The sequence below is a fragment of the Gossypium hirsutum genome, chromosome D06 (genome assembly GCF_007990345.1).
Source record: "Gossypium hirsutum isolate 1008001.06 chromosome D06, Gossypium_hirsutum_v2.1, whole genome shotgun sequence".
Taxonomy (NCBI): Eukaryota; Viridiplantae; Streptophyta; class Magnoliopsida; order Malvales; family Malvaceae; genus Gossypium; species Gossypium hirsutum.
The window spans coordinates 30,422,707-30,439,025 of NC_053442.1; the positions used below are offsets into that span (position 1 = coordinate 30,422,707).

General features: G+C 34.4%; 1 protein-coding gene and 1 non-coding gene across 6 annotated transcripts; both read right to left on the reverse strand.

The window, feature by feature from the left end:
* Window positions 1-341: 341 nt before the first annotated feature.
* On the reverse strand, window positions 342-448 carry LOC121218838 (small nucleolar RNA R71). The gene has a single exon (XR_005915314.1). It is a non-coding gene; the product is annotated as a small nucleolar RNA R71 (small nucleolar RNA).
* A 7,690-nt stretch (window positions 449-8,138) lies between these two features.
* Window positions 8,139-15,769, reverse strand: LOC107889722 (cleavage stimulating factor 64). 5 transcript variants are annotated; one of them, XM_016814288.2, is made up of 10 exons: window positions 15,358-15,769; window positions 15,107-15,185; window positions 14,089-14,263; window positions 12,671-12,704; window positions 12,347-12,564; window positions 12,188-12,265; window positions 10,968-11,003; window positions 10,392-10,880; window positions 9,715-9,966; window positions 8,139-8,666 (listed from the first exon to the last, which is right to left on the reverse strand). In XM_016814288.2, the coding sequence occupies exons 1-10, from the start codon at window positions 15,386-15,388 to the stop codon at window positions 8,517-8,519; spliced, it is 1,542 nt and encodes a 513-aa protein (XP_016669777.2). In that variant the 5' UTR covers window positions 15,389-15,769; the 3' UTR covers window positions 8,139-8,516. The 5 variants fall into 5 exon arrangements, with proteins under 5 accessions (XP_016669777.2, XP_016669760.2, XP_016669768.2 ...); XM_016814271.2 differs by having other exon boundaries at window positions 12,347-12,576; window positions 15,358-15,744; XM_016814279.2 differs by having other exon boundaries at window positions 12,671-12,707; window positions 15,358-15,744.
* Window positions 15,770-16,319: the final 550 nt, after the last annotated feature.

Sequence of the window (16,319 nt, forward strand, 5' to 3'; positions counted from 1 at the left end):
CCACTCTTTCATGAGTTCAATCCAGGGATTGTAAGACCCGAGATTAAGGCACAATAGTTTGAATTGAAACTAGTAATGTTTCAAATGCTTCAAACGGTGGGACAATTTAATGCGACACCCACTGAAGATCCACACCTTCACCTTCGATTGTTTATGGAGGTGAGTGATTCATTTAAATTAGCAGGAGTCATAGAAGATGCATTTAGGTTGAAACTATTTCCATTCTCGTTAACGGCAAAGCATGAGCATGGCTGAATTCTTTACCGCCTAGTTCAATAAGTACTTGGTAGTTATTGGTTGAACGATTCCTGATGAAGTATTTTCCACCAAGTAAGAATGTCAAGCTTAGGAATGAAATTACTATGTTGCAACAACACGATGATGAATCCTTATATGAGGCATGGAAACGTTTCAAGGAGTTGTTATGGAAGTGTCCACATCATGGTATTCCGTATTGTATCCAGTTGGAGACTTTCTACAATGGTCTTAACGCACACACTAGAATGGTTGCAGATGCATCTGCAAATGGAGCCCTTCTTTTAAAATCATATAATGAGGCTTATGAGATTCTTGAGAGAATTTCTAGCAACAATTATCAATGGTCGACCAATTGATCAGCCACTGGAAAAAGAGTAGCAGGAGTACGTGAAGTTGATGTATTCACTTCATTAGCAACTCAAGTATTTCCTATGAACAATATGCTGAAGAATTTTACTAATAATGGTTTCAATACTAACATGGCAGGACAATAGCTAAATCAATTCGAGAACATTTCATGTGTTTACTTTGGAGATTGTCATACATTTGAAAATTTCCCATCTACTGTATGCGTAACCAAAACCAGAGTAGGAGCGGTGTAACAACTCGTTTTAAGTGGTATAAAAAACAATGATTTTGGGACCACAAATTCGACGAATGGGTCTATAAATATAATTATTTAATATTTACGAGTCTAATATAGTATTATATAGAACTTTAATCTAATACTTTTTCTATTTGGACGAATAGTTAAGTATAAGTGGTTTGTCCCTAAAGTAAAGTGGTTTTAAAAAATGAGGTATTGGGACCTCGTTTCTATAAATCGAACCCGCAAATATTTTTATTAAATATCTTATGAGAGGTAGACAACCAGGAAATAGTGGCATTACATAAGTTAGTAGAAGTGGAACCAAAGATAAAAGTAGTTCGATTTGAAGCTCGAGCTCCAGCCAGAGCTTATGAAATCTATGCACGCGAGGAGGCCTCAACTCCTAATGTTATTGCTGGTAACTTTTCTATCTTTGATGTTATTGTGTATGTATTAATTGACCCTGGGTTAACACTTTCATATATACCCACTACGTTAATAATGGAAAAGAGGTTACTAGTTGAATCAACTGATTATGTCCTTAAAGTAACGAACCTATTAGGTCAAAGTGTCATAGTTGATCTAGTTTGCAAACAGTGTCTACTGAAAATTAAATGGTTAAAGTTAGTTTTGTTCAGGTTCAGTTGGTTGATGCTTATGTTTGAATTATGGTGTCAATGAGGGCATATTGGTTAGGCACTTAGGTTTATTATTATTTGGTATGTTTTCGCATGTTTTGGTACATTTTTTGTAGGTTTGTTGGCTGACAATTGCATGACTTATGGTATAAGTAATTTAGGTTGAAATTTCTTGTTTAGAAGGTACTTTCATACACACACGACCTGTATACGATCTACCACATGATCGTGTGTCTCATAAGGTTACATGACACGGCCATGTGGTCTGCTTAATTTTGGTGCAGGTTTGTCCACACGGCAACAGTTAGTTACACTGCCTAGGCACATGACCATGTTATGGGACCACACGGCCTTAGCCTTGTCACATGGCCTGGCCACACTACCGTGTGACCCTTGTTTACACTTTTTACCTGAATTTTTGTAAAATTTTTAGATTAGTCCAATTTATTCTTATGTTATTTTATTAGCTTCTTGCGCTCAATTATGATGGATTATCATTAAATGATTGTAATTATATTATGTTATGAAATGTTTGATCATTTATATTGAGATAGAAAATAATGTTGATGTTTTACAGTTGTAATACCTTATAGCTCGGGTTAGGTGACCGGACCAAGTATAGGGTGTTACATTTAGTGGTATTAAAGCTACGGTTTAGTCAGTTCTAGGATCGAACGTAGCATGTATTGAGTCTAGTGATACCTGCCACTTTATAACTTGTGATAGTGTGATGACTCCTTATCAGTTGACTTGTTTTTGTATAAATAAAATATGTCAACTGAATCCGATCGAGAAAATTTCGACGAGGTATAGATTTATATTTCAGCCATCAATCAAGGAGCTGCTCAAAATTTGCCTAAGTTGCAAAGGCCCAGGGAGGAGGCTCAAGGTGCCTTTCTCCATATGATGAATGACATGTTTACTGCTTATATGAGAGTTAATCTCGCGGCTCAACAACCTCTACCCCCTCGTCCCTCGTCCTCAAAGCCTTATACGATAGAATATCCATAGGATTTTTATTGATAAAGTTCAAAAATATGGGGCCAAAGAGTTTTGCGGTAATATGAGTGATGACCCGACTAAAGCTGAATACTAGTTAGAACACACATAGAGAGTTTTAGATGAGATGTTGTGTCTTCTCGAGGATCATCTGAGGTATGCAGTATCACTTTTAAAAGATGAGAATTTTCATTGGTGGTCGACTCTAACTGTTGTAGCGAATGCAGAGGTTGGATTCGATATTTAGATCAATTGTTGAATACGAGTGTGAGTTGGTACAGCTCAGTAAACATGCTCGTGAGATTGTGTCTACTGAAAAATAAATGTGTCTCCATTTTGAAGATGGATTAAACGATGAGATCAAGATGTTGGTTGGTGCAATGGAAATCCATGAGTTCGTAGTTTTATCTAATCGAGCTCAGAAAAATGGAAAAAGTATACAACCACAGGAAACAGAATGAAAAGAAAACTCGTGACTTTAATAAGAAAAATACATCCAGAGCGTTTTCTACTTCCCCATTGGAGAAAACGAAAGAATCTGGTAGTCATTTTTCAACACCATCAAGGTTTTCTGGAAAAGATAGATCAAAATAGATTAATATGAGACCACTGACAACTTCAGTAGCTAGTGTAGGTAATGTTCGGAATATTATTAGACTTGAATGCAACCATTGAGGCCGGAATCATTCTAGGTTATGTAGATTGAAAGGCGGGTCCTATTTTGTTTGTGGATCTCTTGATCAATATATGAAAGACTGCCCGAATCGAGCTGATTTGAACGAAGACCAGAATGTAAAGCCTGTTGTTACTCCTATGAAATACAGAAAACCAGGAAATAGTGGATCAACAAAAGTTAGTACAATCAGAACCAAAGATACACTAGTTCGATTTGAAGCTCGAGCTCCTGCCAAAGCTTATGTAATTCGTGCACGCAAAGAGGCCTTGGCTTTTGATGTTATTGCTGGTACTTTTTTTATCTTTGATGTTATTGTGTATGTATTAATTAACCCTGGGTCTACATATTCATATGTACGCCTACATTAATAACGGAAAAGACTTTACCAGTTAAGTCAACTGATTGTGTCGTTAAAGTAACGAACTTATTAGGTCAAAGTGTCATAGTTGATCTAGTTTGCAAACAATGACCATTGAAAATTTAGGACTACAACTTTCTCGTTGATTTGATGTTATTGCATTTTAATGAGTTTAACTTTATTTTGAGAACGGATTGGCTGACGATACACAATGCTGTAGTGAATTGCAGACAGAAATGAATTAATTTAAGATGTCAGAATGGTGAATTGATTTCTATTAAATCTGATAAACCTGATTTTGCATCAAGTATGATTTTAGCAGTGTCTGCACAGAAATTGATCTGAAAAGGTTGTAATGCATTTTTAGCTTATATTCTAAACTCTAGAGTATCTGAAACGAAAGTTGATCGAGTACGGATAGTGTGCGAATTCACGGATCTATTTCCTGTAAAATTGTCGGGTTTACTGCCTAAGTAGGAAGTTGAGTTTGCTATAGAGTATCCGCAACACATGCAGGACCTCAGCCATCGATAGGACGCTTAGGACCAATACTCAAATCATGTAAACTCAAATCATGTAAACTCTAATTACATGTCATTTGTATCCTACAAATTCTTAAAGTTCAAATGGGGCTCGGTAATCATCGTATGTCGTTGCATATGCAATCGGTATATATATGACATTTCATAACACATGTATAATTCAATTTAAACATATAAACACGATTTAATTACATGAACTTACCTCGACGAGTGTACGTAGATATAGAGGCGATTAATTCGAGACTTTCTCTTTGCCCTGATCTAAAGTCGTACAAGGTTTGTATTGATCTATACGGATAAATTTAACTCAATTTAGCCCAAAAAATATTTTAGAAAATTATCATTTTACCCATATATTATTAATTCCTTTGCAATTTAGTCCATAGCTCATAAAAATGAAAATTCATGAAATTCCACCACAACCCACTATTGTCAAATATCAATTAGGTCCCTAGCAAGCCCTATATTTCATTTATTTCATAAAGTAACCATGTAAAATTTCTATTTTTCAATTTAGTCCTTAATTGACAATTCAATCAAAAATCTCTTAACAAAAGTTGTTTATTTAACAACCAATATTCATTTTCTATCATCAAAAATCAAAACTCATGTATATTCGTTAATGTTAAAATCCTGATAACAGTTTCACAAATTAGTCACCGGGCTAGCTAGATTAAGCTACAACGATCCCGAAAATATAGAAATAATTAAAAATAGGACAAAAATTCATACCAATGCAAGGTAAATTTTTTTGCTGAAACTTCAAGCTTCCATGGCTTCCATACTTTCTTAATTTCAGTTGTAAGAGATGAGAATAAATATGATGGCTTATTTTATTTTATTAGTTTTAGCTTTATTTTGCAAATTACTTAATTAACCTTTAAAAACATTTCTAATTACACTTATACCAAGCCATGTGCATCCACTATCTCTATTTATGGTCTAATTACCATATAAGAACTTAAACTTTAAGGTTCTATAACTATTTAATACATTTAGCTACTAGAACTCAACTTTTACACTTTACGCGATTTAGTCTTTTTCATCAAATTGAGCATGTAAACAGTAAAATTTCTTAACGAAAATTTTCTACGGTATTACTATCATGCTGTAGGCAATAAAATAATATAAAATAAATTTTTCGACCTTAAATTTGTGATCACAAAACTACTGTTCCGATTTGACTGAAAACGGGCTGTTACACGTTCAACACTTAAGAACTGTATTACAGACCATGCGTGAAAAATTGATTAAAATTCTAACTCGGGAAGTTAAAGAACTGAGAAATATACGGATACCATTAGTAAAAATACTGTGGCATTGACACGGTATCAAAGAAGTTACTTGGAAAACTAAAAAATTGATGAAATCATAATATCCAAACTTACTCTTAGGTAAAAATTTCGATAACGAAATTTCTTAAGGGAAGAGAGTTGTATTAACTCATTTTATGTGATGTAGAAAACAGTAATTTCAAGATCACAAATTCGACGAGTGAATCCGTAAATATTATTTAATATTTACTAATATAAAGACAACAAAGTGTTTTTACTTATCTTATAACACTTACGAACAGGAGTGTATGTTTTGACAATATCACAATTATGCCTACTGACATAACTAGCATAAAACTTCCAAGGGCACCCTTGGTTACAACATACTCTTGTTCTTCCTGGTTCATTCTTTGTGAACCTTAACTACACTCCCTTAGCGAAGGCATATTTCTTGACAGCATCCTTAAATATATCTAGGAACCTAAGCCTTATTTCCCATATAGGGATTACACATTTAGAGTCATACATATGTCCTATAGAGTTCTACCCATCGTATGGTGTCCTCAGTTAATCATCACCCTTCTCATTGTCCCCATCTTCTCTTGGATCTGATGAGTCCATGTACTCACTTTCATGGCCATCAACCTCGCCCTCATGAACATTTTCAGTATCTTTCCCTAAAAAATCATCTCCCACAACCCTATCCCCTTCAACATTATCATCATTACCGGCACCTGTTTCTTCACCCTTAGCTTCAAAATCAATACCTGATTTTCAACAGTCTTCCCACACCTCTTCACCTGCATCTTCAACAATGCCAACAGCTACCCTTCCCTAACCCACATCAATATTAATTCCTTGACCCACCTCATCATTATTCCCTCACCGCCACCTGTCCCTAAACTTTATTAAATCTATTACCCCCACCAACCTCTGTATTAATTCCCTCATCAATATTCCCACTACCCCCACAAACATCTATATTAATTCCTGCAGGTACTTCTCCATCAACATCATCAATACTATCTGCCACAAAGATTTACATCAAATCTATGTTCTAAAATGTTTGACATTTGCCTCACTGTTGCCAACATGAACTAGGACTAAGGTATTTCCATTAAAGACTACATTTGGGACCTCATAGTAAATACAAAATTTACCCCCATAACCCAAGTCTTTTACATTATTTATTATGCCCCAATAGCATAACAAATCAGGGTCAACTTGGAATTTCTCTACGGTCCCTCCTACATAATCACATTTAGGATTTATACCAAAGTTCCCACAAAAGAAATATCTTAATACATATATCTTAATACATATATTTTTCCTGCATCCCCCGTCATTCTGCAACAAACATGATAAAATATATACTTCATTATTATATTATAGTATATCAATATTCTCAGATTTAACACATCTCAAATCAAATAATAAAAATTACACACAAAAGACAAACTATGGCGGTTCAAATAATATAATAATGATTATTTTAATATTATTTTCCCATATATCTAAAGAAGAGAATCTACTGGTTCTTTTGGAATATACTAAACAAACTAAGCTTTAACATAAAGATACGGTCCGCGTATAGCCACTTGCAGAAGCTGGGACCATGAGTCTGTTGAAAACAGACACAACAGAAGGCATCTCAATCTTTTAAGTTGTTTAAAAAGGCTTATCTTGTTGCTATCATAGCCACTTCACCACAGCTAACACTACCAATTCGATTTTGCTTCGACCCTGCGACTTCTTCAAAATATGAAAGGGGTTTGGGGGTTTAGAGAATTAGGGTTTTGATTTCAATAAGGAGTTAGCTGTTTGGGTTTCAGAAATTAGGGTTAGATTCAAACAATCAGTTATCGTTCTAGGTTTTGGAAGGAACAACTTGATTTTGGGATTAGGATTTTTGGGTTTCGAATCAAAAGATGGGTTTTCTGATTAGGTTTCGATTCATAGAATGGGTTATGTTCTAGGTTCGATTCGTATCGGGGTTTGAATACAATAAGTCTGTACGATTTCTTTGATAGAAATGTGTCGCAACTTTTAGATTTTGTCGGTTCAATCTGATTTTACCCAATGCGGTTGAAGGGTTTCTTTGTTTGAAATATAACATGATTTAATTTTTTTAACAACTGTAATAAAATTCCACGTGGAATTTCCTGTGAAATAAAAAATTTTAACCAACCATTGTGCCACATCAAACGTAGGAGCTTAATTGATTTTCTTCTATACTGTTAAAAAAAAATCAAACAACTATATTTATTACGTTACAACCTAAGTACTAAATACTAAAATAACACTAAAACACGAGTAAAAGGACTCAAAATATATCACAAATAGACACCTATTAGTGGTTAAGGAAAATCCATCACCCCCAAGTGATATGATGATATTTATCCAATATGCTCTTGATTAGTATTAAGCACAAATCCTTGACCAAAGCAATTAATCCGGAGTAATACGAGACTAACATGGATAAACGAAAATAGACATCATGCCACACTTTTAAACTTACCTAGAAAATATCAAATTATACAATATCGAAAGGCTATGTTGAAAATTAAATTTGACTCTTCCAAGGTCATGATAAGTTGCTAAATCCTACTAATTGAAATCGATTATATTTGTTGCAAACATAGAAACCTAATATCAGGTATTTCGAACATTAAAGCGAAGACTAATTTAAATAAAAAGTTTTAGGAATTCATGGTGTAATTAACTAAAAGTCGGGCAATAGGTAAAAGCCAAATAGCATTCCAGACACATATTTGAACCCGGGAGAATCAAACATGCATACAGAATAAACCAAAATTGAACTAAAATTCCGAAAATTTTTAGTTGATACACAGCTAACTACCTAAGTCCACAGGTCCCAAGTTAGGCAAAAGGTAAAGCCAAACGGCAATCCAAAAACAAACAACGAGAAAATAATACAAAATTCTTTTGGTTCTTTTTTCTCCTATTCCTATATTCTCGTAACAAGCTTATAAATGTTACATTCATGGTCTATGCTTATTTGATTAACAAATCTAGAACTGTATTCTTCTGCAAAAATAAAATAATTTTAATAAAATAATTTTACACGCATTCAGAAAACAATGAATAGACAGCAGAGTGCTACTCCTTCCAGTAAGTTAAAAGATGATGGAAGACAACACCTTGCATTGGAAGTCTGCTAGCTATGATGCCTGCATCTGATCTTGTCGCAATGCCTGTTGAAGTTGAATGACTTGTTGGCGTTGTTCAGGTGGCAATGAACTCAACTGCTCCGGTGTTAGGCTTAGCACTTGCTGTAGTAAAACAGACTCCATATCAGGTGCGAGTTGTGGCTGACAAAGAGCAACAGGATGTGAGATCACGCCATACTACAATAGCATTGGTTAGTTCAACATGAATTATGTGATTTATTATCAAATCAATCATATTGAACTATGATTTGCACAAAATCGTGCAAATTTTATTAAAAGTATGCCATGTTTTTCAGATACAGATATGCATAGCATTACTTCCGTACCACAAAACTGTTGTGGTGACTAGTGCTTGTCCTTGACAATTTGGTCATTAGAGATGTTAACAGGTCCTAGTGAATATATGGCATGAAGATAGAAAGTTCCTATTGCAGTAGACAGCAAGCATTTATAAAGTCCTTGAAGGATCAAACTGTAACCTTAGAATCCATTTGTGGCAACATATATAGACTCTGTCATATCTTATTTAGTCAACAGTGAAAGATGATATGACACAAGAAAGCATTGATAAACTATTTTTCTTAACCTACTTCTACATCTCTCTAAAAGTCAAGAGATTTACAGTTACAAGAAACTGAGATAGATAATAATATTAAAGTTGGTTAACCAGACAAAACACATCGGACCTGATGGTCTGAAATTGAAAGTACTACAAAAACCATACATTTGATAACAAGTTTGAACTTGTATAAACCTCACTTTCCATCTATTTAGGCATAATTAAAACAGCACAGATTTAAGTCTTTCGAACAATGAGATCAGAGGAAATAGTTTAACATAGGACCACATTTAAATTACAACCTTAACCATTTTTATGCATATCATTAACTTGATTAAATTCACTTAATCAATACGTTTGGGATGGTTAATTTTTATTCGCTTCATGTTTGCAGTTCAGCAAATGATTAAATAGACATCAGGACTGCGATGCATGCATCTAGCCCCAATAACAAACTAAATCAAGAAGTTATAATTTGAGAAACTATGTTTCTTTTGCATGAAACCGATACCAACCCTTCCACTTAACCCTCAAGAATGACCTGCCATTTTAGGTTTAAGCAATAACAAATAAAAAAGGAACTCACAATACAGTATGCATTGTTGTAACTTCTGCTATCACTGATTATACCTGAGAAACCGGCTTCTCAGCATATTGCACCTCTTCTGATCTAGTTATTTTATTGAAAAGTGTTGAATCAACACCAAATGTTTGTGATATTCGGGAACCACTTGCATTGGATATATTCAAAGCCCCTGTTGAGGAAGAGCTGCTACTTCCATCATCTAATTTTACCATTTTTGATGGCCTATTTATTGCTGCTGAAGGACAGTGAACCGCACTTGACTTCTCTGCAAAGACTGGTGTTATTGATGGACCAGGCTGTAATTAAAAAAAAAAGTTAATGCACCACTCTAGGATACTAAAAGCAACCAACCATTGTTATACTACACTGAGAGTGAGAATCTTATTAACTATTTGAATTTTAGAACAATGGAAATAACTAATTCTTCTAGTTAACTACTCAAAAACATGCTACCCTAAAAAGAGAACTAATTCTTCTTATTAACTATTTGAATTTTAAAACAATCGAAATAACTAATTCTTCTTGTTAAGCTACTCTAAAAGAAGAAAAGAGAGATCATAATATTTACAGTGCTGCAAATTCTTAGAATTTCAAATCCAATGATTTGAAGATTTTTCTCAAAAGAACATAGCCTAGATTTAAAGTAACAAAGGAGAACACAATCTAAGATGCAAACATGTAATTAACATAAACCATTTAAGTTGGTAAAAGATATTTGTACCTGAAATCCAGAATCTGGTAAGGGAGTAGGCAAAGGAGTTGACTGCATGACCGCATTTGGCGATACCATTAGATTGTTGCGACTTAAATTAGCAGTTGCAAGCTGTCCCGAGTGTGGCAATGATGTCTGCAGATGCTGGTTCAAAGATGAGGATTTTGTCACCCGAATTTGTGGTCTGGCAAGGGGGTTTTGGGAAGGAAGTTGGGGAACAAAAGACTGTGAAGCAGCTGGTGGTAGAACATGATTGCAGGAATATTGTGGAAGCTGCGTTCGAGGATGTAAAGTTGATTGCACAGTTGCAGAAAATTGGTAGTGAGCTAAAGAATTAAGAGGCATAGCAGACATTTGACCTTCTAGTACTTTAGGGATCAAGCCAGTCTGAGCTTTCTGATGTAGAGTTTGTGCTATTGGCTGCTTACTATGCTGACCATCTTGTATAGAAATCTCTGCTAGTTGACCAGGAGGCTGTTGAATGTTTGGCATCTGCAACTGTAAATACAACAATATATATATTATACATTATATGAACTTTATATGAACAAGCTAACAAAACTTTTTTGAGACAATGAAACGAACCACTTCTTTGGTGACCATTCCTAGCATTATTTGTGCCTGAAAAGCAAAGTGAAAGATGTAAGACCAGATCTATATTTTTCCTTACAGATAAAAGTGTCTTAAAGTTAAGGGTGTAAAACTTGGCAAAGACAAATAATACCTTTTTATTTTGATTGACTTTCTAACAAATGCCTTTTGTTGTTAAAAAAGTTAATAATTTCTCAATTAATTCTGCTACAAACTGAGTCTAAAACAAAGGGCACAAATCAAAGACTATGGGGCTAAATTAATATTATTCAATTTTTTATATATTAAATCATAATTTTATTAAGAAAACTACTTCAATTTTCTAACCTTTACATTTAATAATTCAACCAAATGCAGACAAGTTACAGTTTGCAAAAGAAACTAAAATTGCACAGTAGTTGCATGCAAGAATATACATGTCTGAAACCTAGTTGTATGCTGAGGAAGAAAAGAAACTACCATTGCAAACACATATTGCATACACTTACAAAGATAAATCATCTTTTTCCCACATAAAAATAGCGAAGTCCAGATAAAGAACGAAAGAAGCATTATTCTGTTCATAGTATTTTTAAGCTTGGAAAATAAACATAAGAAAGAACAAGTACTTTCTCCACTTGACAAGGAAGACAAATCAGATGATTGTTGTCATGATCAGGGATTTAAATAGCGGTCCGTTACCGAAATAGCGGCCGTTATATAGCGGTAACGGCACCGTCCGAAACCGCTACTGCCGAAACCCGCTATACCCGCAATACACAATAAGTAATGTAAAATTCACGACCGCGATACCTGCAATGACCGCAATAGCATCCGTTATGTCCGCAACCGTGATAAACGCAATGCGACCGAAAACGCGACCGCGACCGCAATTTAAATCCCTGGTCATGATAAAAGAGCTAGGGAGGAATCTCGTTATACGGAAATTGTCAGTTCCATGTCGGGTTAGAAAGGACCTCAATCCAGTTGTGACTGGGATATAAGATTTAGTGGAGGAGAATTAAGATAAAAACCTAAAAGAAATTAAAGGGTTTATTGATTGTAATTAAGAAGGCCTGATTTTTGAGCAATAAATTCATTTCTTTTTGGAATTTAGAGCTTTTAAAGAAAGTGGCCAAAGGTTGAAAATTATGAGATGGAACTTCTAACTAGAACAAAGACTATCTCTTCGCTTTTTTTTTTTTTTGTTTATAAATTCCAACAATGAAGCAAACCTGAAAAATAGCTTTCAGCAACTGGGGTTTTGAAAGCAACAGCTCACGGGCTAGTTCCTTATTTCGTGTAGCCATTTTCTGTCAAGAAAAGACATAAAATACCATTAAATTATTAACAAAATGGATCTTTGTAAACAGTATATATTGGTCAAAGCATACCTTCAACTCGGACATAATTTCATTCAGCTGGCTCCTGGACATTTTCGCAAGATGGAGTGTTAAGGGGTCACTGGCTGGTGCAGACTGGTTTGGCAAAACATTTTGATTAGGCTGCAGACCAGCCTGCGCACCACCAAGAGCACCAGCCATGAGAGCTGCAGCAGTAATAGACAAATGGAGACCAATAGGCTGGTGCTGGACAGATTCACCCTGGATTGCTGGACCACCAACTTATTTTTGAGGATCTATAAGTCTCAGTTAAGGGAAGAAAAATAAAAAGGGAAGGGGGGGGGAGGTATGGCCCAATGAAACATAAATACTAACCAATATTTGCTGCTATTCCAGGTCCACTACGACCCTGCTATAAAACAAAATTCACTTATTTGCTTTTATTGCAATGAAATAAGCCTCAAGAATCACCAAGGTTACAGAACACAGATTTTTTACAAGCATGAAGTATGCAGCAGGCTTATCCTCCAATATAATGGTTCAAGCCAAATGATAAAATTTCACTGGCCAGCAGTCATATTAGCAAACATTTTCACTGGTCTAATATTATATATATATACACTATTATTTAAGCCCCTCTGGCTGAGTTGGTGTCACAAGTTAACCAGGCACCAACTCGGTTTGGGGAATTTTGTGAATGCCTTTTCATAATTAAAATAACTTATACTATTTGAGCGTATGTTAGTCTCTTAAAAAACAAATAAAAAATTGCATGTGGTTGAATTTGAGCCCGTGCTATTTACATTACTAAAACATTATCTTTACCACTAAATAGAACTTTTAGTTTAGTATAATATTTACATTTTAATTATATTATGCATACTTTCATGTGATAGAATTTCTACTATATACTGAAGTACCTATGTTCAACACCCCATGTCTAGCCTTCTAAAGTCCATCTAAGTACATACAAAAATTTTGAAAACGATTGAACATACCCGTGTTGGGTACATATCCATATTTCACACTCAAACCAGAGTCCAAGTAACATAGACAAAAATAACTTTATCACAATTTTCATTTTCCTCTTACCCTGCATAAGAGTTAAAAATAAAAGGCCCCCTAGAGATGATGATTATTCTCTCTTTCTTTCAAAAGGGATGTTGGTGTTGGAGAATTACATCAATTTCAGTTGTCCTTTCTATCACTTTCTCCTGAGAAGGGACAATGATGTGGGCATACCAAGTTTGAAGCAGTTTTTCTTTTCTTATGAGTGCAATTGTTAATAGCATGTTTAAGAATTGGAATATTCCCTAGTAAAATAAAAATCTTACAGGAATTTAAAAATCCAAAACCTTGTAATTTAAAAATGAACAGTATTGAATAATTTACAGCAAGAGCATATATACTTTTTTATCTTTCAACAGATTACTGTAATGTTCATAAAGCAGAAGCTAGGGTTTAGCATAAAAAATCGCACGGATAAATCCATGATAACTGAAATTCTGGAGTCTGGATAAAACACAAACACAAGTTGATTAGGGAGAAGGTAAATTGGGCAGTTCTAGGCTTAAATTAAATCAGATCAACAATGAAATAAATCACATCAATCAAAATAAAAAATATTAAAAAGCTATCTATACTGTCCTAATGCCATCATAAACCAATGTTCATCTGATCACATTTAGAACAATGGAAGTGCAACAAACGAACCTACAACGGAGACAAATTCATGATTCTTTCCAAAAAAACAAAAGATACAGAGAATAATAGAGGTTCCAGGGATAGTTCACCTGTTCCCGATTTCGATCAGAGCCTTTGTCATTTTCAGCAAAATCAACTCGTAATTGCCGGCCATTGATCTCATAACCTTGAAGATTCCGTCGAGCACTTAAAGCTGTCTCCTCATCCTTGTATTCACAGAACCCGTAGCCTTTTGGTTTGCCAGTTTCTCTATCAATCACCAGTCTGAAATGGAGGGAAATTAAAAAATGAAAGACGCTAATAAAGAAAATCTTAGAAAAACAAAGCGCAGCTGGAACTTCAACCATAGAAAAACAAAGCACATAAATATGTAGTTAACTAAGGACAAAAGTGCAAATTAAAAACAATCAAATTGATTTGTGCTCTAACTTCTGAACTTTCATGCCCTTAAACTTTATATTGGTCAAAGGTATAAATACTAAGGTATCATATGCCCAGCCACTTTCAGTGGACCTATGTGTTTCGAACCATCAATAATCATAAAGGTAACTTTTCTAACCTTAACATTTAATCTGGACCAGCAATTAATGCAAATGTTAAGAAGCATGTAGATCCAAGGATGATTCCGGTCAAAATTCTTAGTTTCAACTTTAGAACTTCCAAAATGCCTTCTCATCACAAGTTAATAAAAGAAACGGAGATATTTCCTAGTTCATGCACCCAAATTATTTTTAGAAGCGAGTGGTGAACATCTATCTACATCAGCACGTTTACTGAATGGCTGTGTTAGCGTTACTCCGGGTTCCCTGACAATATAAATCCTATCCTAAGCGTCAAGATTAAAAAGTTTTAAATTTTCTACAATCATATCGTCATAATTCCATAACCATTATACTTTTCCCAACCATCAGTGTCAAAAATGCAACTAAAGCAGCGAAATCAATTATGCAACACAGTTTGCTTGAAAACAAATTGAATCCAGTACATATTCTTTTCTGGCATAGTTAAAAACATTACAAGATACTGCAATCAATTTAAGCAAACTGAACTTTCAAAACCCCAAGAATTAAATTAAATGTTGGAATTTTGTAAAACAAAAACGCAAACCTGAAGGAAACAACAGGGCCAACCTCCCTGCAGATTTCTATAAGCTGTTCTTCAGTAGCATCATATGGTATATTCCCCACTGACACCAAAAATGACACAAAAGAAATGGCAAAATTCAGGAACTTCATTAATCCATTAAGCAAAAAGAAGACAAAAGATGCTAACAATTAATAAATGGAAACAAATTTTCCTCGGCAATTAAAGAGAAAACAATCTAAGAAATCAGAAGAAAATCAGAGAGAGGGAGAGACCAAAAACGCAGCGATGTTGAGATGAGGCCATGAAAAGGGGGACGAAAATCAATAGGAGGAGAAGGTGAAGTAAAGCTGAAGCTTCATCTTCTTGTTACTCCGCGTCGCTTTTTTCTTCTGCTTATTTCAGTCCAATTATATGAAGAGATAAAAAAGAACAGGTACAAGTGTATTTCGAATTCGATGGTTCCAGCGCTCAATTGGGTTTTCTCCAAGGATTTATTATTTTCTCAGTGCAAGGAAAGAAATGAAGATTTTCTGTTGTTTTTATTCTTTTTCCTATTCAAATCTGAATGACAGAAACAATCTCTTCCGCTAATATAAGTTTGGGGATTTTGCTTTTCCTTTTTTTCAAACTACTCTTTTTTCAATTCACAAAATTAGACATACTCAAAAACTGAGTTTCCCTTCCGTCCATTACAAGGGTGTAAAAATTTCTTTAAAATCGAATTACTACACCAAATTGATTTAATTCGATTAATTGATCTAATTTAATAGAGATTGATTAATGATTAATTGAATTAAACGAACTTAGCACTTAATAATATAAATATATACGTAGTTTTAATTTGGTTAATTCGGATAATTTGATTAAATGATAATCATTAATTTATTTTTTATATGTTTTATACTTATTTTAATAAAAAAATATAATTTTCAATTAATTCCGTTAACCAACCGAATTAACTAAAATATTTTGGTTTGGTTAATTTTTTTTTAAAACATTTCGATTTGGTTAAAGGATTAAAAAGTTCAATTAATTCTGTTATTACTAGTTTGGTTCGGTTAACTGTTTGAACACCCCTAACTGAATGAGCGAAATATGTCAAAGATAAAAAAATATTTGGTCGAATAGGTTGTTCTTTTAGGCCAGTTTTGAAGAGAGAGAGAGTGAGTGAAAACATGCCTAGTTGGACGCGCTTTCCACACAGTTGGCAGGAAAACACGCCCAGCTAGATGCG

Bases quoted from the DNA above. Each gene is read 5' to 3' on its own strand.
- LOC107889722 (XM_016814263.2), bottom strand. From the start codon at position 15,388: ATGGCCTCATCTCAACATCGCTGCGTTTTTG. The intron at 9,967-10,391 runs GTACAAATATCT...TTTTAATTACAG, and splicing joins TACCAGATTCTGGATTTCAG to CCTGGTCCATCAATAACACC. The intron at 8,667-9,714 runs GTATAATCAGTG...GCTCTTTGTCAG, and splicing joins CTGAGAAGCCGGTTTCTCAG to CCACAACTCGCACCTGATAT.